Source organism: Manis pentadactyla, chromosome 12 (genome assembly GCF_030020395.1).
Source record: "Manis pentadactyla isolate mManPen7 chromosome 12, mManPen7.hap1, whole genome shotgun sequence".
In the NCBI taxonomy this organism is placed as follows: Eukaryota; Metazoa; Chordata; class Mammalia; order Pholidota; family Manidae; genus Manis; species Manis pentadactyla.
Window position 1 is genome coordinate 16452694 of NC_080030.1, and position 20304 is coordinate 16472997.

At 43.0% G+C, this 20304-nt stretch overlaps 1 protein-coding gene across 1 annotated transcript; it reads left to right on the forward strand.

Moving 5' to 3' along the window:
* Positions 1–213: 213 nt before the first annotated feature.
* Positions 214–19760, forward strand: LOC118921246 (olfactory receptor 7G2-like). The gene is made up of 2 exons (XM_036902909.2): positions 214–338; positions 18773–19760. The coding sequence occupies exons 1-2, from the start codon at positions 214–216 to the stop codon at positions 19758–19760; spliced, it is 1113 nt and encodes a 370-aa protein (XP_036758804.2).
* The last annotated feature ends 544 nt before the right edge of the window (positions 19761–20304 follow it).

The following is a 20304-nucleotide window of genomic DNA, read 5'->3' on the forward strand; positions in this document are numbered from 1 at the left end:
CCATCCAGAATTCCTACTGTCTATAGACTTGGTCTGTAAGGGTTTGCACTGCTCTGGGATCAGAATGACACTATAGGCCTGGCTAATGAGGATCTTGGGATACTGAGCCCCCAGGGTATTGAGCCCCCGAGGATATAGACTGCACACTACGTCTGTGGCCACCTCACCTGACAGCCCCGCCACGTCAGGAACCACACACGTGAGGCCCCCCCCATGGGTGTCCTCCTTTATCACGAGCCAGGGGCCTCCGTCAGGCTGTCTGCCCTTCCTGAGTACAGACCTCCATCTTCCACATTAAGGAGCTCCATCGAGCATCACTCGTCCATGAAGCGAACCAGGTAATCCAAGTCCCTGAGTTAATGCACTGCGAATAAGAGGAGGTGTTTTAGCAAAATTATTTCCTGTGGAAGCAGCGAGGTGAGTTCATGCTTAAAATGATCAGAACCCAGTCGGCCGTGGAGCTCCACCCTCACTGCCTATCATCATACTGGACAACCCAAATATGGGATTTCATAGCCCGCATGGCACCAGTGCTCCCTGGCTTTCATTCTCCGGGCCTCCTAACCCCACCTCTAGGGAGCACTTCCTCCAGAGCCTAACCTGCCCCTTCTCAGACAGGATGACAGTTATTTTTCTGATATTTACTTCAGTCCTTGTGGTGGGAGCATGGAAAATCATTGCTGATATTTTCTGTTGATTCCCGTTCCTGGTTCTTGATACTTTGAGTATGTAGAACAGGTGTTGTCTTATTCCCATCGAGAATGGGCAGGATGCCTGCTGGTCCACCTGGTCTCTGTAAAACTACCAAGTACTTTACATAAGAGCAGCAGAGAAAGTGTTGTATACTTTATTTCACTTTTTATTTTATTCCTGATAAATTAGGACAGTAGCATCAAAAGAGAGAGTGTGATTTCTTTTTTTTTGTAGATAAGTATTTTTTATTGAAGGGTAGTTGACACACAGTATTACATTACATTAGTTTCAGGTGTACAACATCGTGATTCAACATTTATATACATGACAATTCTAGGTACCAGCTATAACCATACCAAGCTGTTACAATATCTTGACTATATTCATTACATCCCGGTTACTTATCATTTTACCATTAGAAGTGTGTTCTTTTTTTTTTTCTTTTAAGGGCATCTCTCATATTTATTGATCAAATGGTTAACAACAATTAAATTCTGTGTAGGGGAGTCAATGCTCAATGCACAATCATTAATCCACCCCAAGAATAATTTTCATCAGTCTCCAATCTTCTGAAGCATAACAAACAAGTTCTTACATGGAGAACAAGTTCTTACATAATGAATAAGTTCTTACATGGTGAAAAGTACAAGGGCAGCCATCACAGATACCGTAGGTTTTGCTCATGCTTTATGAACTATAAACAGTCAGTCCAAATATGAATACTAATTTGATTTTTATACTTGATTTATATGTGGATACCACATTTCTCTCTTTATTATTATTATTTTTAATAAAATGCTGAAGTGGTAGGTAGATACAAGATAAAGGTAGAAAATATAGATTAGTGTTGTAAGAGAGCAAATGTAGATGATCAGGTGTGTGCCTGTAGACTATGTGTTAATCCAAGTTTGACAAAGGCAATAAAATATCCACGTATGCAGAAGATTTCTCTCAGAACAGGGGGGGTGAGGTTCTAAGCCTCACCTCTGTTGATCCTCAATTTCTCACCTGATGACCCCCCTGAGACTGTGCATGTCTTAGGTTGTTCCTCCCTTGAGGAATCTTACCCATCTCTGGCTAACCAGTCATCTTCCAGGGCCATACAGGGAAATGTAAAGGTGGTAAATGACAGAGAAGCCTTATTGTTTGAAATGGTTAGATTTTTATTTCTTTGCATATTTATGCCCTGCAGCTTCTATGCCCAGCATTTGTCTTGAGGTATCTTTACCACTTGGAAGAATTATGATACTCGGTAAATTTGATGTGAGGCATGAATTCTATTTAAGGATTGTAATTAGGAAGGAAGAAGAAAAGCTATAGAAGTAGCAGGTGGAAGAAAACATGGGTAGATTGATTATTTCTTTGACATATCTTCTTGTAGAGTAACTTCAGCATGTATAGGTTTCAAGCTACTACTTAAATTGCGCACGCACACTAACATAATAGGAGTATAGCTACATAATCAAAGCATACCTGTAATTACCAGCCATCTCCAGTGAAACCAAGAAAACCAGTTCGGCACCTTAGGCATTTCTGAAAACTTATCTATGATATGGTGGATATTGTCCAACTGAACTTGAACAGTCTGAGAGAAATCAGACAAATTAAAACAAACCATTTCTAGGGAATGTTCACATCTTTTATGTTCTTTTAACAGTAAATAGTCTGTAGTTGTAAGATTTTGGAGTGCTAAAATTTGCACTTCTCCTAATTCTTGATTGAGTTCCAACAATATAGATACAGTCAAATTTGTTGTTTTACTGTATGCACAGGCCAGCTTAGATATCTCCTTCCTCATTCCCATGGCAAGTCCAGGAACTGGTGGGATGAGTGCATCTACAGCTGTAGCAGTGCGTGGATCTTTGTTGGGGTTTCTTGATGATCTTCTTCTTGCATGAGTCCTGTCGAGAGTGCTGATGTTGAAAATTCTTTTTCATATCGTACCTTAGTTCATTTTCGGGGTAGCCCAGTTAGGCTTTGATACTCTGTATAAAAACAAACAGACCCTTTGCCTACACTTTTATATGCCCTTTATACTCTTGGGTAGAACTCATTGGAAGTTACACACAGGAAATGCCCTTTTTTTTTTTTTGGTATCACTAAACTTTATTTTCATGTAATTATTCGTATTACATGATGAATATTATGTTTTCTAGGCTCTCCCCTATACCAGGCCCCCCTATAAACCCCTTTACAGTCACTGTCCATCAGAATAGCAAAATGTTGTAGAATCCCTACTTGCCTTCTCTGTGTTGTACAGCCCTCGTTTTTCTCCAAACCCCCCATGCATGCTAATCTTAATACCCCCCTACTTCTCCCCCACCTTATCCTTCCCTACCTACCCATCATCCCCAGTCCCTTTCCCTTTGGTACCTGTTAGTCCATTCTTGAGTTCTGTGATTCTGCTGCTGTTTTGTTCCTTCAGTTTTTCCTTTGTTCTTATATTCCACAGATAAGTGAAATCATTTGGTATTTGTCTTTCTCTGCTAGGCTTGTTTCACTGAGCATAATAAACTCCATCTCCATCCATGTTACTGCAAATCGTTGGATTTGCCCTTTTCTTATGGCTGAGTAGTATCCCATTGTGTACATGTACCACATCTTCTTTATCCATTCATCTATTGATGGACATTTAGGTTGCTTCCAATTCTTGTCTATTGTAAATAGTGCTGCGATAAACATAGGGGTGCACTGATCTTTCTCATACTTGATTGCTGCATTCTTAGGGTAAATTCCTAGGAGTGCAATTCGTGGGTCAAATGGTAAGTTGCTTTGAGCATTTTGATGTACCTCCATACTGCTTTCCACAATGGTTGAACTAACTTACATTCCCACCAGCAGTGTAGGAGGGTTCCCCTTTCTCCACAGCTTCGCCAACATTTGTTGTTGTTTGTCTTTCGGATGGCAGCCATCCTTACTGGTGTGAGGTGATATCTCATTGTAGTTTTAATTTGCATTTCTCTGATAATTAGCGATGTGGAGCATCTTTTCATGTGTCTGTTGGCCATCTGTATTTCTTTTTCGGAGAACTGTCTGTTCAGTTCCTCTGCCCATTTTTTAATTGGGTTATTTGTTTTTTGTTTGTTGAGGCGTGTGAGCTCTTTGTATATTTTGGATGTCAAGACTTTATCAGATGTGTCATTTTCAAATATATTGTCCCATACTGTAGGGTTCCTTTTTGTTCTATTGATGGTGTCTTTTGCTGTACAGAAGCTTTTCAGCTTAATATAGTCCCACTTATTCATTTTTGCTGTTGTTTTCCTTGCCCGAGGAGATATGTTCAAGAAGAGGTCACTCATGTTTATGTCTAAGAGGTTTTTGCCTGTGTTTTCTTCCAAGAGTTTAATGCTTTCATGACTTACATTCAGGTCTTTGATCCAATTTGAGTTTACTTTTGTATATGGGGTTAGACAATGGTCCAGTTTCATTCTCCTACATGTAGCTGTCCAGTTTTGCCAGCACCATCTGTTGAAGAGACTGTCATTTCGCCATTTATGTCCATGGCGCCTTTATCAAATATTAATTGACCATATATATCTGGGTTAATGTCTGGATTCTCTAGTCTGTTCCATTGGTCTGTGGCTCTGCTCTTGTGCCAGTTCCAAATTGTCTTGATTACTATGGCTTTATAGTAGAGCTTGAAGTTGGGGAGTGAGATCCCCCCTACTTTATTCTTCTTTCTCAGGATTGCTTTGTCTATTCGGGGTCTTTGGTGTTTCCATATGAATTTTTGAGCTATTTGTTCCAGTTCATTGAAGAATGCTGCTGGTAGGTTCATAGGGATTGCATCAAATCTGTATATTGCTTTGGACAGGATGGCCATTTTGACGATATTAATTCTTCCTAGCCATGAGCATGGGATGAGTTTCCATCTGTTAGTGTCCCCTTTAATTTCTATTAAGAGTGACTTGTAGTTTTCAGAGCATATGTCTTTCACTTCCTTGGTTAGGTTTATTCCTAGGTATTTTATTTTATTTGATGCATTTGTGAATGGAGTTGTTTTCCTGATTTCTCTTCTGTTGGTTCATTGTTAGTGTATAGGAAAGCCACATATGTCTGTGTTGGTTTTGTATCCTGCAACTTTGCTGTATTCCGATATCAGTTCTAGTAGTTTTGGGGTGGAGTCTTTAGGGTTTTTATGTACAGTATCATGTCATCTGCAAATAGTGACAGTTTAACTTCTTCTTTACCAATCTGTATTCCTTGTGTTTATTTGTTTTGTCTGATTGCTGTGGCTAGGACCTCCAGTACTATGTTGAATAACAGTGGAGAAAGTGGGCATCCCTGTCTAGTTCCCGATCTCAGAGGAAATGATTTCAGCTTCTCGCTGTTCAATATAATGTTGGCTGTGGGTTTAACATAGATTGCCTTTATTATGTTGAGGTACTTGCCCTCTATTCCCATTTTGCTGAGAGTTTTTATCATGAATGGATGTTGAACTTTGTCAAATGCTTTTTCAGCATCTATGGAGATGATCTTGTGGTTTTTGTCTTTATTTTTTTTGATGTGCTGGATGATGTTGATGGGCTTTCGAATGTTGTAACATCCTTGCATCCCTGGGATGAATCCCACTTGATCATGGTGTATGATCTTTTGATGTATTTTTGAATTCGGTTTCCTAATATTTTTTTGAGTATTTTTGCATCTTCGTTCATTGGGATATTGGCCTTTAGTTTTCTTTTTTGGTGGGGTCTTTGCCTGGTTTGTGTATTAGGGTGATGGTAGCTTCATAAAATGAGTTTGGGAGTATCCCCTCCTCTTCTAATATTGGGAAATCTTTAAGGAGAATGGGTATTATGTCTTCCCTGTATGTCTCATAAAATTCCGAGGTAAATACATCTGGCCCAGGGGTTTTGTTCTTTGGTAGTTTTTTGATTTCCGCTTCAATTTCATTGCTGGTAATTGGTCTGTTTAGATTTTCTGTTTCTTTCTGGGTCAGTCTTGGAAGGTTGTATTTTTCTAGGAAGTTGTCCATTTCTCCTAGGTTTCCCAGCTTGTTAGCATATAGGTTTTCATAGTATTCTCTAATAATTTGTATTTCTGTGGGTTCCGTCATGACTTTTCCTTTCTCGTTTCTGATACTGTTGATTTGTGTTGACTCTCTTTTCCTCTTAATAAGTCTGGCTAGAGGCTTATCTATTTTGCTTATTTTCTCGAAGAACCAACTCTTTGTTTCATTGATTTTTGCTATTGTTTTATTCTTCTCAATTTTATTTCTTCTCTGATCTTTATTTTGTCCCTCCTTCTGCTGACCTTAGGCCTCATTTGTTCTTCTTTTCCAATTTCGATAATAGTGACATTATCGAAATTCATTTGGGATTGTTCTTCCTTTTTTAAATATGCTTGGATTGCTATATACTTTCCTCTTAAGACTGCTTTTCCTGCGTCCCCCAGAATTTGGGGCTCAGTATTGTTGTTGTCATTTGTTTCCATATATTGCTGGATCTCCATTTTGTTCTGGTCATTGATCCATTGATTATTTAGGAGCGTGTTGTTAAGCCTCCATGTGTTTGCGAGCCTCTTTGCTTTCTTTGTACAGTTTATTTCTAGTTTTATGCCTTTGTGGTCTGAAAAGTTTTTTGGTAGGATTTCAATCTTCTGGAATTTTCTGAAGCTCTTTTTGTGGCCTGGTATGTGGTCTATTCTGGAGAATGTTCCATGTGCACTTGAGAAGAATGTATATCCTGTTGCTTTTCGATGTAGAGTTCTATTAGGTCCATCTGCTCTACTGTGTTGTTCAGTGCTTCCATGTCCTTACTTATTTTCTGCCCAGTGGATCTATCCTTTGGGGTGAGTGGTGTGTTGAAATCTCCTAGAATGAATTCATTGCAGTCTATTTCCCCCTTTAGTTCTGTTAGTATTTTTTTTCAGATATGCTGGTGCTCCTTTGTTGGGTACATATATATTTAGAATGGTTATATCATCTTGTTGGACTGAGCACATTATCAATATGTAGTATCCTTCTTTATCTCTTGTTACTTTCTTTGTTTTGAAGTCTATTTTGTCTGATATTAGTACTGCAACCCCTGCTTTCTTCTCGCTGTTGTTTGCTTGAAATATGTTTTTCCATCCCTTGACTTTTAGTCTGTACATGTCTTTGTGTTTGAAGTGAGTTTCTTGTAAGCAGCGTATAGATGGGTCTTGCTTTTTTTATCCATTCTATTACTCTATGTCTTTTGATTGGTGCATTCAGCCCATGAACATTTAGGGTGACTATTGAAATATATGTACTTATTGCCATTGCAGGCTTTAACTTCGTGGTTACCAAAGGTTCAAGGTTAGCCTGTTTAGTATCTTACTGCCTAACTTAGCTCGCTTATTGCGCTGTTATATATACTGTCTGGAGATTCTTTTCTTCTCTCCCTTCTTATTCCTCCTCCTCCATTCTTCATATGTTGGGTGTTTTGTGCTTTGCTCTTTCTGGGAGTGCTCCCATCTAGAGCAGTCCCTGTAAGATGTTCTGTAGAGGTGGTTTGTTGGAAGCAAATTCCCTCAGCTTTTGTTTGTCTGGGAATTGTTTAATCCCACCATCATATTTGAATGATAGTCGTGCTGGATACAGTATCCTTGGTTCAAGGCCCTTCTGTTTCATTGTATTATATATATCATGCCATTCTCTTCTGGCCTGTAGGGTTTCTGTTAAGAAGTGTGATGTTAGCCTGATGGGTTTTCTTTTATAGGTGACCTTTTTCTCTTTAGCTGCCTTTAAAACTCTTTCCTTTTCCTTGATCTTTGCCATTTTAATTATTATGTGTCTTGGTGTTGTCCTCCTTGGATCTTTTCTGTTGGGGGTTCTGTGTATTTCTGTGGTATGTTCCATTATTTCCTCCCCCAGTTTGGGGAAGTTCTCAGCAATTATTTCTTCCAAGGTGCTTTCCATCCCTTTTCCTCCCTCTTCTTCTTCTGGATCCCCTATAATACGGATATTGTTATTTTGGATTGTTCACACAGTTCTCTTAACATTGTTTCATTCCTGTAGATCCTTTTATCTCTCTCTATGTCAGCTTCTATGCGTTCCTGTTCTCTGGTTTCAATTCCATCAATGGCCTCTTGCATCCTATCAGTTCTGTTTATAAACCCTTCCATAGTTTGTTTCATTTCTGCGATCTCCTTTCTATCTTCTGTGATCTCCCTCCGGACTTCATCCCATATCTCTTGCGTATTTCTCTGCATCTCTGTCAGCATGTTTATGATTCTTATTTTGAATTCTTTTTCAGGAAGACTGGTTAGGTCTGTCTCCTTCTCTGGTGTTGTCTCTGTGTTCTTTGTCTGCCTTTAGCTTTGCCTTTTCATGGTGATAGGAATAGTTTGCAGAGCTGGGACGAGTGATGGCTGGAAGAACTTCCTTTCTTGTTGGTTTGTGGCCCTCCTCTCCTGGGAGAACAGCGACCTCTAGTGGCTTGTGCTGGGAAGCTGCGCACAGACAGGGTTTCTGCTTCCTGCCCGGCTGCTATGGAGTTTATCTCTGCTGTTGCTGTGGGTGTTGCCTGGTTCGGGCCTCTGCTCCAAAGTGGTGGAGTCGCGTTGGAGGGGGAGTGGCTTGGAGGCTATTTATCTCCATAAGGGGCCTCCCTGCTCCCTGCAGCCCAGGGGTTACGGTGCCCAGAGATCCCCAGATTCCCTACCTCTGGATTAAGTGTCCTGCCCTGCCCCTTTAAAACTTTCAAAAAGCACCCGTCAAACAAAACGACCACAAAAAAAAAAAAAAAGTGTCCACTTGTTTTTCTTTATTCTCCGTCGCCAGCCTCAGGCATCTGCTCACCGGTCTTGCTGCCCTGTTTCCCTAGTATTTGGTGCCCTATCCCTTTAAGATTTCCAAAAAGCGCTCGCCAAAACAAAGCAGCAAAAAAAAAAAAATGGTCGCTCGCTTTTCTGGTGTCCTCTGGTGCCAGGCCACCGGTGCCCGCTCACTGTATTTGCTACCCTGTTTTCCTAGTATCCAGGGCCCTGCACTCTGGCCCGGATGGCTGGGGCTGGGTGTTCGGCAGTCCTGAGCTCCGTCTCCCTCCCGCTCTACCTATTCTTCTCCCGCCGGGAGTTGGGGGGACGGGCGCTCGGCTCTTTCCGGGCAGGGGCTTGTATCTCACCCCCTTCGCGAGGCGCTGGGTTCTCTCAGGTGCGGATGTGGTCTGGATATTGTCCTGTGTCCTCTGGTCTTTATTCTAGGAAGGGTTGTCTTTGTTATATTTTCATAGATATATTTTTTTTGGGGAGGAGATTTCCGCTGCTCTACTCACGCTGCCATCTTCTGCCCCTAGAGAGTGTGATTTTGAAAACCATATGCCCACCCCTCAAATCATTCCAGTGCATGAATGCTGATATTCTGTTGTATCACCTTGAGGTTTTAATATAAAATAACACAGTAATATGACAGAAGAAGGTACCCCTATTGGATTCCCCTCTCTTTCCCCTCTTCCTTTCCTGGAGGCATATTATTTTGGACATATGACTGCTGTCATGCATGGCTTTTTACTGTACCTATGTCATAAATATACATAAGAATAAAAGGCAGTTACTGTAATTCTTGTCAAGTAGGAAATGGAGAAACAAATTGTGATGTATCTATATGTTAAGTCACTTCCTGGTTTTCTAAATTTTATACTTTTTCTTTTGTTTACAATTTAAATACAGTTTATTTCTGTCTGGTTTTTCAATTAATGGAAATAAACTGAATTTCTAGATTGATAAAAAAATATAGTTACACAAGGAGCCAACTGTATGTGTCATTTTAAGCGGGGTCATGTTCTCAAATAGCTTTTAGAATTCAAAATAGAGCAATGTTTGTGGCATCATAATATTAAATGTAGTACAAAGTGCAGATGAGACCTGTATATCCAGTTAGCGTGGTGGTTCCTCACGGAGGGAAAAGAATTAGGATGGTATAAATACATGATACAGGCTCTTCAAGTATATCTATTAAATGTGGTAATAAAAACAAATTTTAAGATGTGTGTGACTTTGATGATGTTGACTGGTGGGTACCAAGCTCTTCATTGGTATCTTTGTACTTCGTTTCTCTTGAAAAATTCATAATAAAAATAAGCACATCTATGCAGGATTAGAAAATGTCAAAAATATATCATGTATAGACTTTTGTCATACATGTTCTCCTCCAATATGTTTTCAATATGTGTGTTCATTCCTACATCTATTTATTTTTATTACTTGATTCATCAAAATTGCTGTGCAGTTCATCTTCTGTCCCTGCCAGATGAATAATGATAAGAGCAATGTTTCCTTAATTCCCGCTTAGCATGATGAAGGTTTCCAGCTGGGCTTGAAGCTTGTAATGTCTTCCCTGAAATTTGCTGTTGTCACAGTTGGGATGTTCTTTTTTATTGTTTTCTTCCTCTTGCCAAGCCCATTGCCTTCTTCTGATGAGTGAAACATGCCAGGAGCTGCTGTTCATGGCAGAAAAGGAGAACCACGATAGGAAATGTCAGGGTGGGGGTGCCCTGTGCTGACTGCCATGCTGGATGTGTTCCGAATTCATCATCATCATTGCAACATCCCCATAAGGTCTGATGAGGGTTCCCGTTATACAAGTGAGGACATGAGGCCTCTGCAGACACAATGTTCCCAGTTCAAAAAGCAAGTGCTGGTCTGGACGGAGCTCTCTGTTTGAGTTCAAGAAATCTTCCAAATGTCAAAGGCTGTCATGGCCACTGCAGGCTCCCCAGGAGAGCGAGGACCACGGCTTCACAGAGACCATCCTGTAGGTCACTCGATTGGCTTGTAAACAGCATGTTTTTCTTCATTACCTTGTCTTGGTCTTCAAGGACCTACAGATTGTTGTTTTCCTATATGCCAATACAATTTATTCTTTCTTACATTTAACTGTTTTTCCTAACGATATGACACTATCACCTTAGGGGAAGACATCCTCTTAGGATGAGACAGAGAATCTCACTGACATAGTGCTCTGCTTCTTGTAGAATGAACTACTACGGCCGATGAGGACCATTTCAACCGGGGCATCTTACGAGCTTCAGGTTGATGGGCACCATTTCTTCTCTTTGCCAGGAGCACAGCATATACTTCGATGGATGCCCTGACCTGCTACATGCTACTTCATGGATAGAGGTAGACATACCTTGCAGGAACTGGAAAAGTGTTTGGACATTGCTCAGAATTAAAATGTTAAAAATGTTAAATGAAATTGTGAAATCTGTATGATTATAAAGGCTGGTTCTGTGTCATCAGGGGCATTAAGAGAGGCAGTTCAAGAGAGTCAACTCAGCAGACATGTCGTCTAGTCTGAGACCCAGTCTTTACTGTGCACCGACCATACTTCCTGTACATTACTTAGCCTCAACTTATCCAAGTGTCCTCATGGGTAAATGGGATCATAAAATGTACTAAAGAATCTGTAATGTGACCAGAACTACAGATGATTTTGAGGAATGCCAACTATTGGGGACCATTGTTCTAGATGCAGATGTCATAACATTATTCTTGTCCTTCTGTTTGTTGGAAGGCATGGGATATTTCTAAAGGAAATGCCATGTCTTATTCTTGGTGTCTGTAGGGGCTGGCCTACGGCCGAGGCTGAGTCCCACTATGGCTGAACACCACCCTTCCACTGTAGCTGACCAATGCCCTAAGATGGTGCCCGCTTCCTGGGCACCACCCTTCCTGGTTTGGTGGCATTAGCATAAGGAAGTTGCTCCTATATGCTTGCCCCATGCTTCCGTGCTCGTGCTCAACTCATGCAGAAGGCATGCTAACAATCAGCTTAAAGGTCACGCATGATCTTGATCACCATAGGCCAGCTTCCTTTATAAAAGGCATAAGCAGGAAAGAGAAGGACACTGTCTCTCTCTCTCCTCTCATTCTTCCTCTCACTCGCTCCCTCCGGCTGTTGCTTCTTCTCACTCACCTTCTCCCAACCTTCCGAGCAACAATAAAGAACTGAAGTGAACCAGGTCTGTGTACGTATCGCTGTCATCACCGCCACAAGGAGTGAACGCGATATCTGGTGCCAAAACCCGGGAATTTTTCTCCAACCACCCAGAGGAGAAACTGGCGGACGCGGACGCCATAGAGCTTCTTACCCTGAAGCAGTACCTGTGGACCCCATTCGGAAGGATTGCTCGGGAAGGCGCCTCAGAGGAGAAGGGTGAGTGGACCAACGAGCAAAGCGAAAGTAGAAGTAGGAAAGGAGATAGCAAGCGGCTGTGGTGGGGATTTCTGTTTTGTCTGTCCATCACAGTGTTCTTTGTTGTACTGTTTTGTTTTGTCAAAAATGTTATGAAAAGTTAGGGCGCCAGTGAAAGTTCGCGGGAAAGCGACGAAGCAAGGAAAGTTCGCGTTATAGCGATGAATGCAGGTTAGCGATAAGAGTACCCGTTACCCATAAACTTAGGAGTAGCCTTTTATCCTTTATTCGCTAACATGGGATCTGAAGTGTCTAGAATTAGAGCAGAAGAGCCTTTGAGAGCAATCCTGAGGGCCAACGGAACATCATTAAAAACAAAAACCGCAAGGGCTTTCCTCCACACGGTAGAGAAGCATGTTCCGTGGTTCCTAGATGCAGGAAGAATCACTACCCCCGTGTGGGAAAAGTTAGGTGAGGATCTGTGCAATGCAGATCGCAGGGAGCCGCTCCCGGCTGGGACGCTCCCCATATGGGGGCTGGTTAGGAGCGACCTAAAGGAGAATAAACCTAGTTGTAAAGAGGCCATAAGGGAAAGAGAGGAGGTTCTTGAGGAAGTGAAAGAAGAAAGAGCCTCTGCGAGAGCATCTGAAAGAGGATCTACACAGGGGGTGTCCTCTGATGAGGAAGAGGACCAAGAATTATCAGGAGAAGAGTTAGAGGCTAGGTCTGCTCAGAGAGGACATCAGCCCACATTGTACCCCTCACTGAGCAAACTGAGAATAAGCAGAGAGGAAGGAGAGACTAGTTCGGCCCCTCTCCCCAATAAGAGCAGTAAGGTAGAAGAGGTTGTGCCAACTGCCCCAAATCATCCATTTTGCTCTCCAACCTATAGAGTAGAGCCACCCCATTACCAGAGTTACTCATGTTGTGGTGGCCAGGGGTGCCAAGAACAATTGGGCAAGAATAGATGGAGGGAATGGCTAACCATGGAGAGGAATGCAGCCTTCCCAGTAATAGAAGATCCAAACACCCAGCAAAGATATCATCAAGCCCTAGATTTTAAGCTTGTAAAAAGCCTAAAGGAAGCTGCCACCACCTATGGAGTGCAAGCAGAGTTCACTGTAGCAATAGTGGAGTCATTAGCCACTCAGAATCTAACACCAGATGATTGGGCTAATGTAGCCAGAGCATGCCTTACTGGAGGTCAGTACCTGCTATTCAAAACTGCGTGGGAAGAGCTTTCACAAGACACTGCCCGGCGCAACGCTGCCACAGGGAACAATCAGTGGAACCTAGAGATGCTAATGGGCACAGGACCTTACTTAGGACAGACAGCATAATCAGATAAATTACCCACCTGCAGTGTATATGCAAATAGCTACAGCAGCTGTCAAGGCCTGGAAGACACTCCAGGGCACTGGTGATTTACAGGGTCAATTATCTAAAGTACTCCAAGGACCAAATGAGCCTTATGCAGACTTCTTGGCGAGACTGATGCAAACCGCAGGCCATATATTTGGAGATGCTGACACAGCCATGCCCCTAGTAAAACAGTTGGTCTATGAGCAAGCAAATAAATGGTGTAAAGAGGCTATCAGGCCTTGGAAAAATAAAGAGTTAAATACCTACATCAAAGTTTGCAAGGACATCAATGACACTGTAGTGCAAGGGCAGGTAATGGCTGCATCCATAACTCAGGGACTGCAAAATGTGCGCAGAAGGGATACCCCTCCTGGGGCATGCTTCTATTGCAAGCAGATGGGTCACTTAAAGTGAGATTGCCCGAAATTAGGCGGAGGAGGAGCCAGTGTGACCAAAATCCAACCACAACCGAGATTATGTCCCAGATGTAGAAAAGGAAACCATTGGGCAAGAGAGTGCAGATCAGTAGTAGATGTGGAGGGATGCCCACTACCCCAGCAGCAGGCAAAAAACGGGAGGCCGGGCCCCCCACCTCAGGGCCCTCAAATGTCTGGGGTGATCCAACAAATTCCCAGGACACATTTTCATCTGACAGATCAAGGATCCAGCTTAGAGTTGAAGAACCAAGGAGAGCCACTGCAGGGAGTGCAGTAGTGGACATCCGTGCCACCACCAGACTCATATTGACACCCGAGATGGGGGTCCAGTTAGTAGAGTCAGACTTTAAAGGACCATTGCCTAAAGAGACAGTGGGACTCCTTTTGGGCCAGAGTTCCACAACCAAAGCAGGATTGATAGTACACCCAGGAGTTATTGACCCAGATTATGAGGGAGTAGTAAAGATTATGGTCTCCTCCCCAAGAGGTGTTACAGCCATCAATTCTGGAGACTGCATTGCTCAAATTCTTATGCTTCCTAGTAAGCATAGACAATATGGACATAAAAACATGAAAAGAGGTCAATCAGGATTTGGATTATCTGGGGCCCCTCTGACCTGTTTCACGATGGAGCTGGGAGACAGGCCTATGCTTGTCCTGAAGATTAGAGATAGGAACTTCTTAGGACTATTAGACACAGGAGCAGATCGCAGCATTATAAGGGAAGATGAGTGGCCGAAGGATTGGCCTCTAAACTGAGCTGCTCAGACTTTAAAAGGGCTGGGCATAGCTCAAGCCCCATTATGTAGTGCTGCCACACTCCCCTGGAAAGATCTGGAAGGGCATGAGGGAGTAGTTCAACCTTATGTGCTGAGCATACCAGTGTCTCTCTGGGGAAGAGACATACTGACCCAGATGAATCTTAAACTAACAACAGAAACCTTCTATAGTAATCAGGCAAAGTCCATTATGAGGAAGCAGGGCCATACAGGGACCGGAGGCATAGGAAAAAACCTGACTGGCAGAGAGACACCTATCCCACTCTCAGGAGTGGTACCCAGTAGGATTGGAGGCCCAGGACTGGGTTTTTCCTCAGGGCCATTGAGGACAGACAAGAACTAAAAATACAATGGTGATCAGAGGAGCCCGTGTGGGTTCCTCAGTGGCCCCTTACCAGAGAGAAAAAAGAAGCAGCCCGCACATTAGTGCAAGAGCAAATTGCCGCAGGGCATCTTCAAAGTTCTACTTCCCCATGGAATACGCCCATATTTGTCATAAGAAAGAAATCAGGAAGATGGAGATTGCTGCATGATCTAAGAGCTGTAAATAAACAGATGATTCTCATGGGATCAGTACAATTAGGTTTACCATTGCCTATGGCCCTGCCAAAGATTGGAAATCAATTGTACTAGACATCAAAGACTGTTTCTTTTCCATCCCCCTTCATTCTGAGGATTGTAAAAGGTTTGCCTTCACTGTACCAGCCATCAATCATGGTCAACCAGATGAGCGGTTTGAGTGGAAAGTGTTGCCACAAGGCATGGCAAATAGCCCTACTATGTGCCAGTTGTATGTGCATGAGGCCCTGGCAGAAGTTAGAAAAAAGTTCCCTGATGTAATTATCTATCATTATATGGATGATATTCTCTTATGTCATGAAAAGAATAGTAAAGTAGAAGAAGCCCTCTGCTTCTTGCAAACACACTTTAAGATATGGGGCCTGGAACTAGCACCAGAGAAAATACAGGCAACTTGCACCAAAGAGTATTTAGGAATTAAATTGGAAGATACTATTGCTAGGCCATTAAAAATAACCATAAGAACAGATCAATTAAAAACCCTTAATGATTTTCAAAAACTACTTGGAGATATAAATTGGGTAAGGCCATTCTTAAAGCTTACAGATGAAGAGCTCAGTCCATTATATGAGACACTGAAGGGCGATTCTGATTTATCATCTCTGCGCTCTCTCAGTAAGCAAGCCAAGGAAGCCTTGAGCCTAGTCCAATCCCGCTTGCAGCTTGCCCAGGTAGATAGAATAGACTATGGCAAATTGCTATTCCTTATAATGATACCCAGTAATAATAGCCCAACAGGGGTACTTTGGCAGGAAGGGCCAATTCTCTGGGTCTATCTGGCCCACTCTCCAAGAAAAACTTTAAGATGGTATCCTCAGAGTATAGCTGATTTGATCATCAAAGGAATCAGGACAGCTATAAAAACATTTGGGATTCCCCCAAACATAATAATAACACCTTATACTGCTGAGCAGATTGAATGTCTTACTGCATGCTGTGATGCATGGGCTGTTGCTTACACCATCACCAATGCTTCCTTTGACAACCACTACCCAAAACATCCTTGGCTACAGTTCTGCCTCTCTAATCCCGTCATCTTTCCTAAAAACACAAGATGTAATCCCATACCCAAGGCTAAGGTATTGATCACTGATGGGTCAAAGAATGGCATCGGGACTGTGGTCACTGGTGTCCAATCTTGGACATTCAGTTTTCCAACCACTTCAGCCCAACAAACAGAGCTGTTGGCTGTAGCACAAGCCTTTACGCTTTTCTCACAGGAACCTTTTAACCTTTTAGCAGATAGTCAGTATGTAGTGAATGCTGTGTCCATCTTAGAGAATGTAAGTTATATTAGCCAGTCTTCCCCCGTTGCCAACATTTTTAGAAAGCTACAACAACTAATATGGACTCGATCAGAACCTTTCTTTATCGGACACATAAGAGCTCACACTTCACTCCCAGGACCCCTTGCCGAGGGAAACAGGCAGGCAGATGCCCTGACCCGTGAGTTTAACATCTTAGCTCTATTTGACCCTGTAGAACAAGCTGCTCAATTTCACAAACAATTCCATGTCAATGCACATACTCTTCACCTAAAATATAATATTACTAGAGACCAAGCAAGAGCCATAGTAGTCAGTTGCAAATGGTGTGTCACACTCCTACCCTCCATCTCAGAAGGAGTTAATCCAAAGGGGCTACTCCCCAATCACATTTGGCAAATGGATGTTACCCATATTCCAGAATTCGGTAAGATGAAATATTTCCATGTGTCTGTTGACACCTGCTCAGGCATCATTTTCGCCTCTTGCCATACAGGGGAAAAAACTAGAGATGTCATAACTCACTGCCTTCAGGCGTTTTCGGCCTGGGGAAAGCCCAAGCATGTAAAAACTGATAATGGACCAGCATATACATCCCAATCCTTTCTTAGATTTTTAAGGGTAATGGATATCACCCACACCACAGGCATTCCCTATAACCCTCAAGGGCAAGGCGTGGTAGAGCGTGCCAACCTGACCCTTAAAAATGCTCCCTATAAACAAAAAGGGGGAATAGGGGCAGACTTCAGATCCCCCAGAGACAAACTTAACATCATATTATTCATTTTTAATTTTTTGACATTGGACAAAGATGGCCACAGTGCAGCAGAGCAGCATAATCGCCATTCCAGGCCTAAAGACATGCCCACAGTTATGTAGAAGGATGTATTGGAAGGATCATGGAAAGGCCCGGATCCAGTGTTAATCTGGAACCGAGGCTCTGTTTGTGTTTTCCCACAGGACCGAAACAATCCCATCTGGGTGCCTGAACGCCTGACACGGAGAGTGGCAAGACCAGAACCAGAAGTGCAAGATGCCGACCCCACTGATGCTGATCCTGCTACTGATCCTTCAGCAGGCGATAGCGGAACCCAGAGAACTATGGGGTCTGGTGAAGGCTTGGCCTCTACCACTCCCGGTGACTGAAACTGCACATACCTTTCCCGCCTTTTTCTCTCCCATATCTGCCCTTTCACAGCTCTATGTGTTACTGGCATTCCTTTTCATAACCTCTCTAAAGCTGCCAATCTGTCCAGGGAATTAGGCAAGATGTTATCCACCAATTGGTCCAGTGAGTTTGACGTGCTCACCACTAAGCTATGGCTAGAAATATTGAATGTTAGTTCCCAAAAGGTAGAGGTGCTGTCTGTAGCTCAGTTTGCTGAAGCCGTGCTAAATGCCACCAAAGCCTGGTCAGGCATGGGTGTTATGGGTATATTACTCCTTGTAGGTCTTCTCCTACTTGGGAGAAAAGTCTGTTCCATGCAACGGCAACATCGGGAAGTGCGGATGGCTCTGGTGCAGGCCATGGCAGCTATAGAGGAAGGCATCTCCCCTAGGGTGTAGCTCAATATGTTGAACCAGTAGTCAAAGACGAGTAAGAACAGGAGGTACGCATACCAACCTAAGACAGGGCGCATACCTTAGCTGTCTGTTGCCCTATGACGGGTAAGGATGCTGCGCCTCCCTGACAACCTAAGACAGGCATGGTCCCCGAGCCTCATTGTGTTAAAAAACAAAAAAGGGGGAGATGTAGGGGCCGGCCTACAGCCGAGGCTGAGTCCTACTATGGCTGAACACCGCCCTTCCACTGTAGCTGACCAATGCCCTAAGATGGTGCCCGCTTCCTGGGCGCCACCCTTCCTGGTTTGGTGGCATTAGCATAAGGAAGTTGCTCCTATAGGCTTGCCCCATGCTTCCGCGCTCGTGCTCAACTCATGCAGAAGGCATGCTAACAATCAGCTTAAAGGTCACGCATGATCTTGATCACCATAGGCCAGCTTCCTTTATATAAGGCATAAGCAGGAAAGAGAAGGACACTGTCTCTCTCTCTCTCTCCTCTCATTCTTCCTCTCACTCGCTCCCTCCGGCTGTTGCTTCTTCTCACTCACCTTCTCCCGACCTTCCGAGAAACAATAAAGAACTGAAGTGAACCAGGTCTGTGTACGTATCGCTGTCGTCACCGCCACAAGGAACGAATGCGATAGTGTCAGTCTCAGCACTTGGCACTATGTGTAAAATGGATTTTATGATCTCTAAAATTTTGGATCAGTAACAGGAAGACAGGAAAGAAATAGTGTGAGAGATTGTTATGGAGGGAGAAATTATCAGAGTGACAGATCTGAATATTCATCTGGGTTCACAATATACATAGAGGTTTGTTTTGACTTAAGCAATGATTCTCAAATATTAGCATGTCTCAAATTCACCTAGAGGGCCTGTTCAAACATATATTTCTGGTCCTCAACTCTGAGTTTATGCACAGGAAATTTTCCCAGTGGATATCACTGCTGTTAGACCAGGAATTATTTTCTTTTTTTACTACCTCTTTCACATCAGATTCATCAAGAACATGAATCACACAGATATTCCAGAAATCCTCCTCCTGGGATTGACAGATGATCCAGGAATGCAACCATTCCTCTTCGGGCTGTTCCTGTCCATGTACCTGGTCACTATCCTGGGGAACCTGATCATCATCCTGGCTGTCAGCTCTGACCCCCACCTCCACACCCCCATGAACTACTTCCTCTGCATCCTGTCTTTTACTGACATCTGGATAAGCACAACGACAGCCCCCCAGATGCTGGTGAATATTAACAGAGAGAATCAGCACATTAGTTACATTGGCTGTATAGCACACATTGGCTTTGTCTTATTTTTTGTTGGTTTTGAAAACTGTGTCCTAGCGGCAATGGCCTACAACCGCTATGTGGCCATCTGCCATCCACTGAGGTACACGGCCATCATGACCCCACAACCCTGTGCTATGCTGATTCTGCTCTGTCTGCTCCTTAGCACTGGGGATGCCCTGCTCCACAGTCTGCTGGTGCTGAGGCTGTCCTTCTGCACAAACAGGGAAATCCCTCACTTCTTCTGTGAACTTGCTCAGGTCATCAAGCTGGCCTGCTCTGACACCCTCATCAATAATTTCCTGATGTCTTTTGTAGGCAGCCTATTTTCGGGTGTTCCTGTATCTGGGATCATTTTCTCTTATATTCAAATACTCTTTTCCATTTTGAGAATGCCCTCAGTGGAGGGTAAGTGTAAAGCCTTTTCCACCTGTGGGTCTCACGTCTCAGTTGTCTCCTTGTTCTATGGGACAGGTTTTGGGGTGTACATTAGCTCTGCAGTTACTGACTCTTCCAGAAAGTCTGCAGTGGCTTCAGTGATGTACATCATGATTCCCCAGATGATGAACCCCTTCATCTACAGCCTGAGGAACAGGGACATGAAGGGGGACTTGAGGAAAATAATTACTAGGATACATCTGTCTTTAATGCATTCACCTGCTTTGGGCTTGTTTTTCTTCTATGAGCCAAAGTGACTGGATTCCTGGGTGAGCTAGATATCTGTTTCTTCCACCACCATGAGGCTTTAACATTATCAGATCACTCAATGGCCACGTGCACCTCAGCAATGGCTTGAGTTGTGATGATACCTTTGGGGGTATCTTTCCTCCTTTTTGTAGTTCCCAGGAGATTTCCTAAGCAGTTGGAAAAATTTACCCACACATTATATGTTCCACTATTCTACATCATCACCAAAACATTTTCATTCATCTGATGAAGGGCTGGGCTGTGAAATATGCAATTAACTTATATTTCTCTTATTTTGACGGGAAGCATTTTCACATATATGGTCCATTTATTTTTTCCCTTGTGCGAAATCCATGATCTATCATATTTTCATTGAAATCCATGTCTGTCATACATAATATCTGCTGTATTTACATGGAGATGTTTATCATTTTCTTATACATAAAGAGGTATTTATTCAATTGACATAGCCATCCTTTCTGAGTTTATGCATAGAGAATCTATTCCTTAGGTGAGTGGCTCATTTTTCATGGGTTTTATTTCCAATATTTG

Coding starts and splice junctions, on each gene's coding strand:
- LOC118921246 (XM_036902909.2), top strand. CDS start 214: ATGGGTGTCCTCCTTTATCACGAGCCAGGGGCCTCCGTCAGGCTGTCT. Junction 339..18,772: donor TCGTCCATGAAGCGAACCAG/GTAATCCAAGTC, acceptor CTTTCACATCAG/ATTCATCAAGAACATGAATC.